The 17917-nt window shown below is 32.2% G+C and overlaps 1 protein-coding gene across 1 annotated transcript; it reads left to right on the top strand.

The window, feature by feature from the left end:
* The first annotated feature begins 2762 nt into the window (after positions 1–2762).
* LOC135137434 (uncharacterized) lies at positions 2763–11361 on the top strand. The gene is made up of 8 exons (XM_064067075.1): positions 2763–2955; positions 9793–10113; positions 10166–10261; positions 10314–10409; positions 10463–10640; positions 10690–10871; positions 10946–11081; positions 11137–11361. Exons 1-8 carry the CDS (start codon positions 2854–2856, stop codon positions 11244–11246), a joined length of 1221 nt encoding a protein of 406 aa, XP_063923145.1. The 5' UTR covers positions 2763–2853; the 3' UTR covers positions 11247–11361.
* Positions 11362–17917: the final 6556 nt, after the last annotated feature.

Genomic DNA, 17917 nt, shown 5'->3' with positions numbered 1-17917 from the left:
ACGCCACTGACCGTGTCATTTCTTTATCGCACGTTGAGACATAGTTTATATAAACAAACTCCCAGCCATAGCAAAAAGCGGAAGTTGGAAACGACGAGCGGCGCGGGGTTTGGGTGGCGAGACGAAACAGTTGCGATTGCGAAATGCGAAGCCAATTCGAAAAAAACTGTTGAAGAGTGAATGTCATTGAGGATATATATCTCCAAATTTTAAAAATTGGACCAAGTTACAATAATTGTTGCCTGGTAAGTGCAGATATTTTGGATTTGCATATACGGGGTGATTCAAGAAAATAAATGAAAGCGTAAATTTATTTTACTGATTTACTCAGGAACTACAAAACCGAATGCTTCGAAATCTTGAAGATATTTTAAAATTATCATAAGCATGGTAAATTTTTGATCAAAACGTATTTGGTCGTCCCCCCTAAAAAATTTATCACGTCACCACAAAATTTTGCTGAATAAATCCTATCTAAAATGTACAAAATATGGTGAGTCTCTTCTTGTAATTTGTCATTCCATTCAAATTTTTTCGATTTGCATAAACAGGGTGACTCAAAAAAATTAATGAATGCGTAAATTTATTTTATTGATTTAATCAGGAACTACAAAACCGAATGCTTTGAAATCTTGCAGATGTTTTAAGGTTATAAAGAGCATAATAAATTTTTAGTCAAAATATATTTGGTTATCTTCTACAAAAAACTGATGACGTCAGCTCAAAAGTTTGCCGAATAAATCGTATCAAAAATGTACAAAATATGATGAGTCTGTGCTTGTGATTTATCATTTCATTCATATTTTTGGATTTGCATATGCAGGGTGACTCAAAAAAATTAATGAAGGCGTGAATTTATTTTATCGATTTAATCAGGAATTACAAAACCGAATGCTTTGAAATCTTGGGAATATTCTAAAGTTATTATAAGCATGGTAAACTTTTGTTCAAAATGTATTTGTTCATCCCTCCTAAAAAAATTGATGACGTCACCCTTAAATTTTGCTGAATAAATCCTATCTAAAATGCAAAAAATATGATGAGTTTGTACTTGTGATTTATCATTCCATTCATATTTTTTAGATTTTCTTAAGAGGTGGTTCAAAAAAATTAATGAAGTCAATTTATTTTATTGATTAAATTAAAGGCAACACTTATTATTAGTATTACACCCCAACCAACCCAATTTGGTAGACAAAAAATTTGTTAAAGGAAAAACTCGGTTGAAACATAACGGTAGCATGCTTATTTACATTGACTTTAACATTACAGACCTGCATTTGTTTTATGCGTTCACTTGGTTCCGCGAATGTGAAATAGACATGTTTATAATCAACCAATTGTGAATTTCACCGTCAAGAATTAAAATAAAACCCAATGTTTTATATAATAAGCGGAAGTCGAAGCAATAAAACCGATGGTCGTTTTGTTTACAGTTTCTCTGTTTGACTCTCAAGTATGCTGTTACGCCTGTCATCTTAAATTAAGAATGTTTATACATACACGATTTTCAGCTGCCTGGAATACGTATACGTGAGTAAATTGTTTCGTTATTTTATTGATTATTACAAATCAATATTCAAAACGACCCAATTCATTTTCCCGAAAATTTGAGAATATAATAATTTTATTATTAGTATTACACTACATCTATCCCAAACTGATATACGTGTCCTTGCAAAAATGTTGATGACGTCATCGCAAATTTTTTTTAAATTCCCACTACAAAAATGTAATGAGAAAAAACACAATAGGCATGCAGTCGTCAAGTTTCCGACAGCGAGGGAAGTACTGTCTAAACTCTTTAGACCAATTTTTTCGTACTATATAAATGCTTATTTGCACCACCGTTTAAACAAGGTACTTAAAATTTAAGCATCTCCAGTAAGTGTGGATGGTTAAACACATATTCACTGATTTTACGAGACAGAAGTTGAGGAGTAATGCTTTAAAGATTATATAAAAAAAATATTGTTATACAAAGAAGTTGCGTTGAAACATATAACTGAAGTGATGTTTAATGCAGCAAGGTTTTATGTTTTTTTTCAAACTGTCCATTTGTGAACAAAGAGCAACCTAAGATAATATCACTAAACAGATAAGTCGGTTCTGCTTAGAAGTTTGCAAGTCAAACACGACAAAGAGCTGCCACCTAAGTTTGGAGTGGTGTCATAAATTTGCATCTAATAAGCTGCATTATGTAGTTCTTAGAAACAGTACTGCGCTTTCACCTACCAAATTGTTTTAGTGTGGTTATAACATCAGCCCCATAACACTACTTCTCCATAAAAACGATTTTTTAATTGTAGATAAGAAAACAGCTTTTCTGGTAACGTAAAGAATCAACAAAAATGTCTTATAATGTCCCACGGTCAGAACAAACATACGTTAGCGAATACTATTAGTCTTTTGTTTGCCTCTTCTATCGGCTCGACCTGACAAATACATTCGTCTCTATCCAGTGATACAAACCAATATTTGATTTTATCAGTTGATTTACAATTTGTTACTACGGCGACAATCTTTTTACGTCAAAAAAGCATCACAGGTATTTGATACGCTATGGTATATTATTTATTATATTTTGTTTACTCATATTTCTGCAGTACGACTGGAAACATATTTTGTTAAGTAATTTTAAGTATTATTTTAATAGAATTAATTTTTATTAAATAACGCTTCATTATGAGAATGCATATTATAGATTAGAGATTTTTATCTCTGATAAAATTTGTGATAAAATTCAGGTAGACAATAAAAATAGTCGATTCAAAAATGTGAATAAGAATCACCATTTTAGATAATTTACCAATTATAGAAAAGCACTTTGTCCTGGTAACTTGTGCGTGCAAAATGTGGTATACAAAACACGCTCGTTATACCAAAATTTACAAACAAATTTGTGCACTCTTCGTGGTCTTGTTTGCTTTCGGTAAATGTGCAGAAGAAACACCGGTAAGTAGTCATTAATTAATCGATTAATCATTTTCACGTTTCCAAAGTTCATCTAACATGAGATTAGCCATATCGAAAGATGACGATCTACAACCACATGACAGCAATAAATTTATTTTAGAAATGAGTCATATACACTTTTTTTTAAATTAGTGGCAGCTTGTCCATGAAGTCAATAGGTCAGTGATCCTAAAAAAATAACGCCTCAAAAATAAAAACTGATTATAATATATTAAGTATTAGGACCGGCAGGTAAGCGAGGTTTACTGGACGAAGACAAAAGTTTAGAGATAAAGCGAAGCGACATCTCCAATTTGTCTGACACCAGTTAACCCCTTAACGTTCGTGATGCTCACACTATTCTGTGTAGAACCGACAAAATTCTAACCTTTTTACTTCCCGAGCGTAAGCAAAGGAAGTATTGTAATCGAGTCCGTCGGCCGACTCTCTACTTTTACGTTTTCTCGATCTTTCATGACCCCTAGAAGACGAAGAAATAGGTCTCCCATTTCCGTCTGTCTGTCCGTCTGTCCGTCTGTCCGTCCGTCTGTCCGTCTGTCCGTCTGTCCGTCCGTCCGTCTGTCCGTCTGTCCGTCTGTCCGTCTGTCCGTCTGTCCGTCTGCCGTCCCGGATTTTTATTAGACAGATAATCTCCGAAAGTACTCGACCGATTGTTGTGAAATTTTGTACTTATATTAAGAATATCATGTAGATGGTAAAACGCTAACCAAAATTTGTCGTATCATCCCCACCACTAATGCGATGACGTCACTTCAAAATTGTACATAGTAAATGGGTTTTCAATTGTATAAAATAACATAGTCCTACACATGTAGTTTACAACTCTGAATCGACTTTTCACCCGAAACCTTCAGATTTTTGGAAAAAAAATCAAAATTATAAAACAACATTTTGAAATTTAATTTTTAATCTGCTAACCAGAATGCTTTGAAATGTTGCAGATGTTTTAAGGCTATAAAGAGCATCATAAATCTTTAGTCAAAAAATATTTGCTTATCCCCTCCAAAAACTTGATGACGTCAGCTCAAAAGTTTGTGGAATAAATCATATCTAAAATGTACAAAATATGATGAGTCTGTACTTGTGATCTATCACTCCATTCATATTTTTTGGATTTGCATATACAGGGTGACTCAAAAAAATTAATGAATGCGTAAATTTATTTTATTGATTTAATCAGGAACTACAAAACCGAATGCTTTGAAATCTTGCAGATGTTTTAAGGTTATAAAGAGCATAATAAATTTTTAGTCAAAATATATTTAGTTATCTTCTACAAAAAACTGATGACGTCAGCTCAAAAGTTTGCCGAATAAATCGTATCTAAAATGTACAAAATATGATGAGTCTGTACTTGTGATTTATCATTCCATTCATATTTTTGGATTTGCTTTTGCAGGGTGACTCAAAAAATTAATGAAGGCGTGAATTTATTTTATCGATTTAATCAGGAATTACAAAACCGAATGCTTTGAAATCTTGGGAATATTTTAAAGTTATTATAAGCATGGTAAACTTTTGTTCAAAATGTATTTGTTCATCCCTCCTAAAAAAATTGATGACGTCACCCTTAAATTTTGCTGAATAAATCCTATCTAAAATGCAAAAAATATGATGAGTTTGTACTTGTGATTTATCATTCCATTCATATTTTTTAGATTTTCTTAAGAGGTGGTTCAAAAAAATTAATGAAGTCAATTTATTTTATTGATTAAATTAAAGGCAACACTTATTATTAGGATTACACCCCAACCAACCCAATTTGGTAGACACAAAATTTGTTAAAGGAAAAACTCGGTTGAAACATAAGGGTAGCACGCTTATTTACATCGACTTTAACATTACAGACCTGCATTTGTTTTATGCGCTCACTTGGTTCCGCGAATGTGGAATAGACATGTTTCTAATCAACCAATTGTGAATTTCACCGTCAAGAATTAAAATAAAACCCAATGTTTTATATAATAAGCGGAAGTCGAAGCAATAAAACCGATGGTCGTTTTGTTTACAGTTTCTCTATTTGACTCTCACGTATGCTGTTACGCTTGTCATCTTAAATTAAGAATGTTTATACATAAACCATTTTCAGTTGCCTTTCATATTACTAGACAGCGGATTTTTGTAGGGCTACGTCACGTTTAATCGGGACTAATTCCATAAATATAATTAACGATTTATTAATCAAACGGCTAAGTAAATGAGGACGGGAATTAACAGCAGAGTGCAACGAAACAGCGTTATTCTAATCTCAAATAAACGAAGTGCAGTCCGCAACCGCAATGAATTCGCATCCCGTACGAGCCGTACCGAGTTTGGCCTTGCCTAGCCCGACAGAAATCCGCTCTCTAGATATTACACACCGACGCCGTATACGTGAGTAAATTGTTTCGTTATTTTATTGATTATAAGAAATCAATATTCAAAACGACCCAATTCATTTTCCCGAAAATTTGGGAATACAATAATTTTATTCTTAGTATTACGCTACATCTATCCCAACTGATATACGTGTCCTTGCAAAAATGTTGATGACGTCATCACAATTTTTTTTTAAATTCCCACTACAAAAATGTAATGAGAAAAAAAAACACAATAGGCATGCAGTCGTCAAGTTTCCGACAGCGAGGGAAGTACTGTCTAAACTCTTTAGACCAATTTTTTATTCATTTTGTGATGTTGAAAAAAAATCATCACACGTTAGTGAAGCTTGTATTCAGTTTTCAAAATTTGTTACTATAGTTTCAGACAGAGAGACAGCCTTGAATTGATTACTAAACAGTCACCTGAGTTGATAGTTGGGTTGATACAGCCTGCCGAATAGACACTTTTGACATATAACCATAGAATACCCTCACTTGTAGGGTTTTCTATGATCATATCTTAGATCATATAATAAATAGATACCAACACGCCGAGCTATCCTTGCCTGATCACTATTTGAATTTTGCGCGCCTAAATTTTAGGAAGTATGTCTGAACTATCTTCGTACGAAAGATGTTGACAGCTTGATTTTATAAATAATTCCCAGGAGATAACGAAAGGAATAGTTAATTATTGGGCAGCAATTGTGATCCGTTATGATTACATCACTTGAAATAGGATCTTTGTTCTAAATTCTAAAATTGTTTCTTGTACAAGAACTCGAAAGAGAGGTTAGAAGAAACATCTGTCAAAAACGATTAGTTGCGCTGGTGCGGTACAAGAATGGAAGTGAAATAGACATACATTGTACAGATGAAATGCATATAACAAAGATGAAAATGTGGTGATCACACAAGGATAGCATTATACTACTCCCCTTGACGTAGAAAATGACAACAGATAGCTTCATGTCTAGTCACAGCTTTCAGTTTGAGTATTGGTATCTATTTATTATATGATCTAAGGATCATATAACCCAATAGTTACTTTCAAACCATTTTTCTTATGAGGGCGCTAGTTATCCTTGAATGACAGTTCAAATTTGATTTTGATGCAATTATAGGGTATTAAACGCAAAGCTAAATTAGATGTCGCCACCACCGAAGAGGCACGAATTTGTCAGCAGATGTTGACAACAGCCAAGTTGACATTTGTGTTTTGTGTATTTGTCAGCTGCCTTGGTTAATCAGTCTTCATATACAGTTTCCGACAAAAAATTTCAAACATCACTTTTCTGTCATGTCAAAAATTTTAATGTAGTCTATGCTTTATTGTCATTATTTCGGACAGCTGGAATGTCAAACTTTCAAAATTCCAGCTTACGCTACAGCTACATTCATGTAAGTGTAAAATGTAAAAGTTAAAAATGACGACTGAATGACATTGACGTCTGAAATTTTTTGACGGCAACTGTATATACATTTTGTTTGAACTGAATAAAAATTTGCTGTTAATATATCTACTAATACATCCGCCGCATATAGAGAGACAACTTTATCACATGAAAGTCACTATTACAGCCCCTAGAATACACATAGTATCGTCACCGTGGAGCAAACCTGGCGGAAACTTAACAAAACAAAAATTATAAACACCATTTGACAGACCGCCAAATTTAAAATGGTTTTATGTTGGATTTAAAGTTACAAAATATGGAATTTTAATTTGAATAAAATATAAAATTTAATCAATAAAATCGTATTTAATAATTATTGGTTATATTAATTGACAATTAATTCACTTTAAACAAAAAGACCACGCCAAGACCACGTAACAACAACGGTTTACGCGCTGTCAACTCTCAGCTGACACAATTTGGTTCCAAACCAGGGGAATTTTTTGCGTTACCAACTGCATTTGCTCCACTTGTATAACAATGGATGAAGGTACTATGCATTTCTAGGGGCTATAGTCACTATATTTGACACTTTTTGGTGATTTTGCCCTTACAGACGTGGCGCCTCTAGCGGTACAAAGTGGCAGTGGAATACCCTATTGGTTGTATGTAATTTTCGTAATTTTGAAATAATAAAATACGATTAAAACACGCAAAGGCATTGTTGTATACCATCGTTTTTAAACAGTGATACAAATTTCACCTACCACGAGTTCCCAACGCAGAAGCAGATGTTTCCTCCGCGGATAAAATGTATCACTCTTGGGGAAAATTTGAAAGGTTTGCATTCTTTAACTATTAAAAAATAAATAAAATTTTTGATATAACGTAACAATGAACGTTAATTTCATTTATAAAAACTTTGAACCTCCATCGAAGAGGGCAAAAGTGTGTAGTCTACCTCAGTGGCGTAACAATCAAACTGCGGGCCTGTGTTCTACAACACTGTGGGGCCCCTAATGAACAGCGAAATAAAAATATTTAAAAATACGAGTATAATGAGTAAAGAATGAGTAGATTGCAATTAGCGCTAACGTTTTATTAAAATCATTCTACTTGAAACATTGAATTAAAAAAATAAAGTACAATAATTACCTGAAGACATATAATTCAAATATATACAATATTAGAAACTAGCCGACCCGCCAAACGTTGTTTTGACATTTCTAGTGAATATTTTGGTACATAGTTAAATAAAAAATTAAATTAAAATAAATACATAAAAATTTATCGTACGACAATGATTATATTCAATGGCCATCTTGTAACCCTATTGCGCATCTGTGGATGAAAGCAAAGATACTCATATCGTTATTAAAAAATGGGGGTTGGTGGTAGAAGGGTCAAAATTTAGGGTTATATGTATTTTTTGATGCCAAATCTTAAAAAAATAAAAATAAAAAATGTCTAAAAAATAAAAAGTTTGGTGGGTCACCCTTATTACTTAGGGCTTTAAAAAATAGCTTACTAAACCTACCGAATATACCCAAAAAATTTCGTAAAAGTCGGTCAAGGCGTTTCGGAGGAGATTGGTTACAAACACTGTGACACCAGAATTTTATATTAGATTATTTTAGAAAACAATTCATTACCATAAAAAAGGTTATATTGAGTCGATCTTAAAAGATTGACGTATGCTGTCGCGGACTTTTTTTAGAACTTTTAGAAGGGAACAATTCCATCATACATGATTTTTATGTAACATTAACCGTTTAATAAGCAGCGTAAGCAACGGAAGCTGTCAAAGGACGAATAATTTTCCCGTTTTTCCGATATTTTTCATTGCTGCTCCGCTCCTATTAATCATAGGGTTATGCTATATAGCCTATAACCTTCCTCGATAAACAGACTTTCCAACACAAAAAGATTTTTTGAATTCAAACCAGTAGTTTCTAAGATTGGCGCATTCAACCAAACAAACTCTTCAACTTTATAATATAAGTAAGTATAGAAGTAAAAATAAAATGCCATTTTTTTTTAATCTCAAAATTGTTTTCTTCTTGCTTTTCAAGTGCTTTTAAGTTAAACATAGTTAACTCTCTGGTTTTCATAATCTGGAAATAAACCTCAATTTTTAGGTTAAAATCAAAAACGAACAAATTCAAACCAAGCGCACGTCAGGGCATCTGATGAGATAATGTTCTCTACACAACGGGAAGCACTCATTATTATCAAAATGAAATCAGTCTCTTCGTCGTTTAAACACACTCTGCATCAATTCTGACAAATGTCAGTGTTAACATTATATGTACTTTTTAGTTTAAAAAAAAATGGTATCAAATATCGTAGATGATTTTAAAATTTTATTTTTGGTTGCGTCTTGAATTTTTTAGGCGTTAAGCTCCTAATACAAAGTTAGTATAAGGTCCCGGAATGGTCGAATAACTTGTTTTTTTTTTAAATTTGCTTTGGATATATAGTTAAACATGGCGACTGGATTAAATCGCTCTCGGTTTGACAGACGGGGCGCCAACTTTTTTTTAATGGAATAGACAGATTGTTTTGACATTTTCTGAAACAGAATAAAAAACTACTTTCAGAAATTATCAACATATTTATTTCTACTAATACAAAAATTAGAAAAAAATTCACAAAAGAAGAAGGTCAGGGCTGCAGATTATCGTTACCGTGATTCAAAAATGGTTTCCAATAAACAAGAAGTAAATGTTCACTATTTGGTGGACTCTATTGTAGTCCCTTATTTGTTAAATTGCAGTATTTATTATTATGCTTTTTTTCAGTCAATTATTATCGGTCCCTTTGTGTTCGTTTAAATATAGAACTGTGGACTCATGTTATATAAGTTTGACTGACTTTTCCCGATTGTCAATTTTATCTAACTTTTATTAAAACTGTCAAAGATTTTTTATTTTCTTTCACATATTTACACGGTGCCGATTTTCATTACGATCATCAAATTTAGTAGTAATTTAACAAATGACTGTGAAATTTGTTTATATGTATTATATTTTTATTAATTGCGTTTTACCGTTTTTCAGAGCATTATCAACGTGAACCTCGAGAACTGGTCTAATAAGAGTTTCCGCAATCCCCCCCCTCTTATTATAGCAAACGGTAGCAATTTCATGAAATCTTATAAAAAATCTGAGTTCGGCAAATACTACAGTCCTCTTCGAACTCAGCTACGCGCAGAAAATGGTTTCTACTTATTTTTAGAAAACTTGAATGATACAACGCTTCACCTCTATGGCACGAAACATCCAAACACTCCAAACTACCGTATCGACTTTTCGAATTCATTAATTAAAAAATGCTCCAATGAAACTGCATGTGAGCCATTGACTAAGTGTCATAACGACGTAAGCTGAGGTAATACTTCCATAGCTTTTTTTTTATTATAGGATGTTGTAGATTGTTCCAAGTTATACACGATTTAAGGACTTCGTATTAATTGAGAAATGCTCCAATGAAACTGCATGTGAGCCATTGAAAAAGTGTGATAACGGCGTAAGCTGAGGTAATACTTCCATAGCTTTTTTTTAATTACAGGATGTTGTAGAATGTTCCAAGTTATACAGAATTTAAGGACTTCATATTAATTGAGAAATGCTCCAATGAAACTGTATGTAAGCCCTTGAATAAGTGTGATAACGGCGTAAGCTGAGGTAATACTTCCATAGCTTTTTTTTTAATTACAGGATGTTGTAGAATGTTACAAGTTATACAGAATTCGTTTATATTGCCTGGAAAATTAAACCTGAAGAAGTACAAATTTTAGTACAATATAAAAATCAACTTGTGCAATGCACTGACAACGAGACAGTCCTTAAAATAGAAAAACTTGTCATGCACAGCAAAAACGATGAAAACATTTTTATCAAAACAGGTGAAAATGAAGTAAATATCTATCTGAATGTTAATTAACATTGTTTCAGGAAGTTATTTGTATTCAACAACTGCACAGGACAAAACGCTACTTAGTGAAAACTTCGATTCATCGAACAAATCGCTTTTTTTACACATCGCACAATGCACTACTTGCCAAGCAGTATTAGAATTAGAATGTGGCGATTACAAAAATAATATTTCTGTTTCGTTTAATGAAACCAAAAAGAATGTAAGTACCTACAACATTTATTTCAAAAGATATAATTATTATGTTTGTGTTATATTCATAAAATTAATCAACAGATATTGCTTCCAAGCACTATAGGGTACTTATGGAAAGAAGTGTCTTTAAAAGGACCAAAATCTGAAGCTGGTTGCAAATTGTTTATAATAACTACAAAAACTGATAACGATGAACCATTTTGGGCTCTTTCTAGAAGTATGTTTTGCTGTAGCTAATCTACTATAAAAATATTATAAACCATCATTTTTAGGTATTTACACATTAGATGACGAGGATATTAGGGATAATAATTTAGCCTCCATTCCCATAGCAGGGAATATTTTGCTTTTGTTTAGTGTCTTAATCTGCTCAGTTCAATAAATGTCATTTATGACATTTGCAACTGTCCATAATCTACTATTTAATTGGACTGTAAAGTAGTTTAGACTCATCAGGATTTATTTCAAACAAAAATAATGAACATAAATATCTAACATCACAATGTTTAGGTAAACATATTAACCATTACTATAATAAGAATAATTAGGTAATTATTCTTATTATATTAATAGCACAATTTGTGTTGTTGCTGATATTAACTCCATACGATGATGCATATTCTTTTATTTCTTTGTTTCCCAAATTTGGTATTAAACCCCCTAATGATTCCTTCGTTGTGCCTAATATTGTTGTGGCAATATTAATTTTTGAAGTTTGTGACTGTAGGCTTCAGCCATCCATCATATTCCTTAATACCATCCATGCTGGTTACAGCAGTTGCCAAGATACTGGCAGAAGTGCAACGGAAGCAGTGACTGGTATATGCTGAAGGATTTTCTAAATTAAGAAGTGTGGCTACTCATTTGGTACGTCCGCAATTTTATGCACTCCGAAGTTTGTACTGTGCATTTTCCTTTAATATAATTGACAAAAAATCGATTATGAGGTGTCTTTAACGAACAATGGAGGTGAGAGAGTAAAAACAAATTATTTTGTTGTGTCAAACAAAAAAAAAACTTACCCTTTTATTAGCCTCGCGAGCAAGCTCGCTCAGCCATAAAAGGGTTAGTCCAATAAAGCTATGCATTATTTATTTGTAACATAAATCGCTGTTATGTAGCAAAGTATTTTTTTCCTATCTGTAATGTATAAGATCACTTTAATATCGAATGGGTATTTAAACCAATGATTAATTTATTATCTTGGTTACTTATCTGATGGTGACGCCTAACATGTCAGTACGACTACATACAACGACTTCAATAATTATTACTTATCATTTAATTCGCCCATCCCATTTTCCCGATTATTTCCAAAAATCAAGGAATTACCAACATAAAATAAAACCAAAGTGTTTGAGAAGCATACATAAAAATGATTTCTGAATATACAGAGTCTTTGAGTCATAGCACATAACTCGGTTCTTTAAATACAGCACCCATGTATTTTTAGATACACTCAATAGCCTCCCTCTAAGTTTAATAACCATTGTATAATTTAGACATTTCGATGCGATGTGGCATCGTTTCTGCAATTTTCTTGAATTTGTATGGCACTGCGTGGATCCATCAAAAATCGCAATAATCTTATTTTTAAAATTTGCGATGCAATATTAATACAACAATACAATTTTAATATACAAAATGTTTATAAAATACTTCAAAAATGTCACAATCGGCAAATGTGGATGTTGCAGTTTTTGAAATGTATTTTACATGCTTCCGATAACTTTGAAGCGCCTGCAAAATTTGAAAGCATTCGATTTTGTAGATCCTGATTTAATCCATAAAATAAATGGACGAATTTATTAATTGTTTTGAGTCATCCTGTATAAGCAATTCTAAAACTATGAGGACAATGATCAGTCGTAAATATACTCATTACGTTTTGAACGTTTTCGATGTGATTTATTTGGTAAAATTTTGAGATGACGTCATCAATATTGTGGGGGAACAAACAGATATGTTTTGACTAAAAATTTACGATTACTTTAAAACGTCTACACACTTTCGGAACATTCGGTTTTGAAGTTCTAGATTCAATCAATCAATAAAATCATTCATTAATTTTTTGAGTCCCCTTCATAATTAATTCTAAAAATATGAAGGCAGTGATAAATCACATGTATATTCATATTTTCCACATTTGCGACAGGACTGATTCAGCAAAATTTTGAGATGACGTCATCAATCGTTTGGGGGATAAACAGATACATTTTAATTAAAAATTTACCTTGATTATAATAACTTCAAACGTCTGCAAGATTTCAAAGCATTCGATCTTGCAATTCCTGATTTAATCAATAAAATAAATTAACTCATTCATTAAATTGTTAGGTCACTCTGTCTAAACAAAACTAAAAAATATTAATACAATGGTAAATCACAAGTATAAATTCATCATATTTTGCACATTTTACATATGATTTATTCGACAAAATTTTGAGATCACGTCATTATTCTTTCTTGGGGGGATAAACAGATGCATTTTGATTAAGAAGTTACCATACTTACAATAACTTCAAAACGTCTGCAAGATTTCAAAATGTTTAGTTTTGCAATTCTTGATATACACACCCTGTAGAAGAAAATTTAAAAAATATGAATGCAATGATAAACTACAAGTATCACATTTTGCACATTTTAGATAGGATTTTTTCGGGAAAATTTTGAGACGACGTTATCAATTTTTTAGGGGGATATAAGCAAATGTAAAGGGTGATCAAAAAGTTTTCAGATTAGAGTTGGAAATATTTTTTTAAAGATTATGCATGACTTTCACAGTTCAATCAAAGACATGACAAATATTTCCATGGCTAACTCTATCTGAAAACTCTTTGATCACCGGTTATTTTGATTAAACATTTACCATGCTCATGACAATTCTAAAATACCTGCAAGCTTTTGGAACTTTCGATTGTGCAGATTCAAAATTAAATTACAAAGTGTTATATAATTTTGATTTTTCTTCCAAAATATGGACGTTTCGGGTAAGAACACGAATTCATAAAGTACAATTTTTTTTTGCTTTTTCTCGACCGTTCATGGCCCCTATAGTACCAAAAATTAGGTCCCCCGATCCATCTGTTTGTCTCTCTCTTTGTCTGTCTGTCTGTCTGTCTGTCTGCCGTCTGTCCGGATTTTTATTAGAGAGATAATCTCCGAAACTACAGAACCGATTGTTCAAAATTTTATATGTATATTAGGTATCGTGTATATGATATTTAGCACCCTAACCAAAATTTGGATAATCATTTCCAGAAACAATTTCATGACATCCGCTCATTATATTGCACAATTAACATTACCGATTTTGTATAAAATAATATACTGCTGTACTTGTGGTACACGAATAAATCTTGGTGTTGTTAATTATTACTATATTTTTTTATTATTTAAACCACCTTGTTCTTTGTTAATATAGAACGTGACCGTTTTGTAGCAAGTGTAACTCGGTGGTAGAGTTTTTGCTTCACAGACCCCGGGTCGATGGTTTGAACGCATGGGCGCATTTCTTTTTTTTTTTTGTTAGATAAGAGAATTACTCTCTAATTTTTTATTGATCAAATTAAGAACGTATCACCCCATTTTCTCCAAAATGTGAGAATAATACGCACTTCTTTATTTAATAATGATTAAATACGAATAATTAAAATTTTGTTCGATTTTCCCTCACTTAATTAATAATTTTAATCCTCTGTTTTGAGGCGACAAACTAATTTCTTCGTGACATTCTTCCGACGTATAGACATACACAACACTTTCAATTTGTTTTATTTATTGGGCGTAAGTGAAGAAAGTATAGTAATGGAGTCCATCGAGCAACTTGGTACTTTCAAATTTTCTCGACGTTTCATAACCATGACCGTGGATGCTGCGCCTCCCCTATGCTTAGACAAGTTCAAGTTATAGTTAACCAAATGTGAATTACAACATCGAAAATCATAATAAAATGCAATGTTTTATCTAATATTTGAACATTACATACATATCTTTGTTTTAACTTATAATCGCTGTCAAAAAAAATCTGAAATCATATCTTTTAATTTTTCGAAACAGCTGCATTTGGTGGGCGAGGGAAGTTCTATCGAAATAATCTGCGACCTAAAAAGCCTAAAGATTGAGTCAATTTATTTTACTACTTTATTTTGCCTACAAAATACTCAATGTCAATCTCAAAAATTATGAAATTTGCGTTTTTTGTATTGTGATAACCCTTTAAAGCATAAACCACTGGCGTCAATAACGCTTATGCATACCCTGGGCCTATTTAAAGCAAATAACCAACGGGAAACAATAAGTTCTTAATTTCTCAACACCTGAATGAAGAAAATGAAATTTTGTTGATATTGTCTCCTTAACACCGAGAGGACTAATTATTATTCATTCTTAATGGAAAGTTCCCCTTTTGTTTAGTATAAGAGTGAGTATGTATTTTAAGGATAGCCCAAAAGTAAAATGTAAAAGAAAATGAAAAATTAAGCTAAAGATGCAAAACTTTGCACTCTGTCTTGAACCGGCAAAATGGTACACCATAGAAATACAAGTCCATATGGCAATTTGTTTCTCGCACTATTCGTGCCAGTGGTCCTATGGAGCTGCATGTAAAAAAGTGGATTGCTTCGATCTTCGATGGATGCTGTAATCAATAGTACCATTAAATAATTTCTAGTTTTAGAAAATTTTTAATTTTCACGTAAGTATTGTTACGAATTAAACCCATGCGCCGCCCCGATACGACGCCTATGGGCTTTCTAGTATGTGTGGCGATGATGGGTGACTCATCATCAGTGACGACGGCCGGACAGTGTTCGCTAAAAAGACCTTTGAGAAGGACTGGGAACCACCGTCGGGAGCAGGCAGTGAAGTCCAGACAACTGGAGAAGTAGAGTCTAGTCAAATCTATTCCAGTCGAGTCGGAGTTATTCTGTACATAATCGTTGTATAGTTAGTTGTGTAAATTCGAGTTACTAAGAAATAAATTGTTGAGTTTAACCCACGCCGATTTTTAATCACCGATCATCGTAATAGCATATATACATATTCTCCTCTGTGAAATCCCAACTTCCAAACACAAGTAAGTAAAAAGAATTTTTGAACTCTTTCAATATTTTTGATGTCTGTTTATATATAAAGATGACCAAATAATGCAAAGAAATTCTAGATTAGATTTAAATAATGTGGAATAAACCATTTAATGAGTGTCAAAACCGAAATCTGACAGACACCTAGTAATTAAATTTAGCGTTTTAGAAGGGTTACTACTGGTTTGTTACATATGTTGAATTAAACTCAGGTAAGTTTCGAATCAAATATAACCCCTAAGCCCTTTATTTCGAATACCACTTTTAAAACTGTATTATCAATAGTACAGTAATTGAAGTTTCTGTATAGTTCTTCAGTCTGTAACATTTGTAAAGACTTAGCTTCATAGCGTTCCATTCATTCCATCGGTGCCAGTTGACTGCGCTCTGGATAATTTCACAGTCTTGTATAGGTGATACTGATCTGAAGATTTTTAAATCATTTGCAAATATTATCAGTATAAAATAAAAATATGAGACGTAAATACAGTTCACCATGTATTTATTTAATTATTTTATTTTTATTTTTATTTATTTTTTGACTGACGTGAATAGCAGCGCGTTCCTTGATATCTCATTAATTTATTAGAACTAGAAAAAAAATCAAGGTCAGAGTTGTACGGTTTTTTGAGGACTAGACTGTAAAATTATTTTTAACAATACAGAGTTTTTTGTTTTTAAAGCTTAACACACAACTTAGTTTTTTTAATCCTTATCTATACACATATTATTTTCATTGACCTCCTCTAGACTTTGCAACCACAGTTTATTTTTGAAACCACGATGTGACGTTACCACGTTATTGCAATTTTATTGAAATTTTTTAGGAACGGAATGGTTCACAGTAGGGTTATTTTAAAATCTGTCATAACATTATATAGAGAGTTAAAGAAAAGTACACACTCTGTTATAGTATAAATGAGATTGAATTTTCACATACAGTGTTTTTAAAAATGATTTAATTATTACAATTTTCAAATATCGAAATTTCAGTTTTTTTCAAATACAAGACCTATACTTTTATTACTGCGTCTTATTTTATTTTTTATTCTCTTCCGTTTTTGCTGAGTATTTTCTATATTTGAAATTGATAGTTCCTGCGATTTTTTACTTTTATAAAGGACACAATAGAGTAAGGTATAATAATAAAATACAGGGTGTTCCATTCGAAAAAACGAAATATCGATATTTGAAAATTGTAAAGTTCTAGATTTTTTTAAAACACACTGATTATTAAAATTTGACGTATTTGATACCACAACACAGCGCGTGTCTTTGTTTATCTTTCCCAAAATATTGTTAACAGATTTTAAAAAGAATCCTATTGCCAAAAAAATTCAAGAAAACTGGAATAACGTGGCAACGTCGCATCGGAATTTCAAAAGTAAACTGTGGTTGTGAAGACTAAAAAAAGGTCAATGAAAATATATAAATCAATTTAAGAAAAGTTCCGACGTTTCATCTACTTTTGTAAGGAAATGAAGGGCGAGAGAACTCAAAGTTCAGTGAAAAGAGAGAAACTGAAATTAAACCTCCTATGTCTTTAAGTCAGTGACTCTGGCCGCGAAAATCTCCGAATCCGTTTATATATACTTTCAACTGTAGCCAATATAAAGTAGGCCACTTGTCTTTCCCTAGTGTACCTTTCAAATTTTTATTGACGTTTAAATATCATTGTTAATGGATACCTTTCCCACTGAGTCCAGTTTACACAACTAAATTTATTGAAAAAATCCTTTCAAGAAGTGTCCTACTTTATCTTGGCCTCCACGTATATACTAAAAATTCGTAGTCATGTTGCCTCCAATACTATTGAGATATGTTGGGGTACATAAAAAAACGTACTTTATGCAATTTTTGGAAATACATACTTCTCGAAATCAATTTAGATCACAATTTAAAATAGGTTACTTACTTAAGTTAGTTGAATTTAGAACAATAAGCAAATACATAGTTGGCTAAATTTGTA

This window comes from Zophobas morio, unplaced genomic scaffold, assembly GCF_036711695.1.
Source record: "Zophobas morio isolate AGI-343-1 ecotype UQ-CSIRO unplaced genomic scaffold, CSIRO_AGI_Zmor_V1 ptg000029l, whole genome shotgun sequence".
Taxonomy (NCBI): Eukaryota; Metazoa; Arthropoda; class Insecta; order Coleoptera; family Tenebrionidae; genus Zophobas; species Zophobas morio.
This window is presented reverse-complemented; position numbering and strand designations above follow the sequence as displayed.

Coding starts and splice junctions, on each gene's coding strand:
- LOC135137434 (XM_064067075.1), top strand. CDS start 2,854: ATGTGGTATACAAAACACGCTCGTTATACCAAAATTTACAAACAAATT. Junction 10,872..10,945: donor TTAATGAAACCAAAAAGAAT/GTAAGTACCTAC, acceptor ATTAATCAACAG/ATATTGCTTCCAAGCACTAT. Junction 11,082..11,136: donor ATTTTGGGCTCTTTCTAGAA/GTATGTTTTGCT, acceptor CATCATTTTTAG/GTATTTACACATTAGATGAC.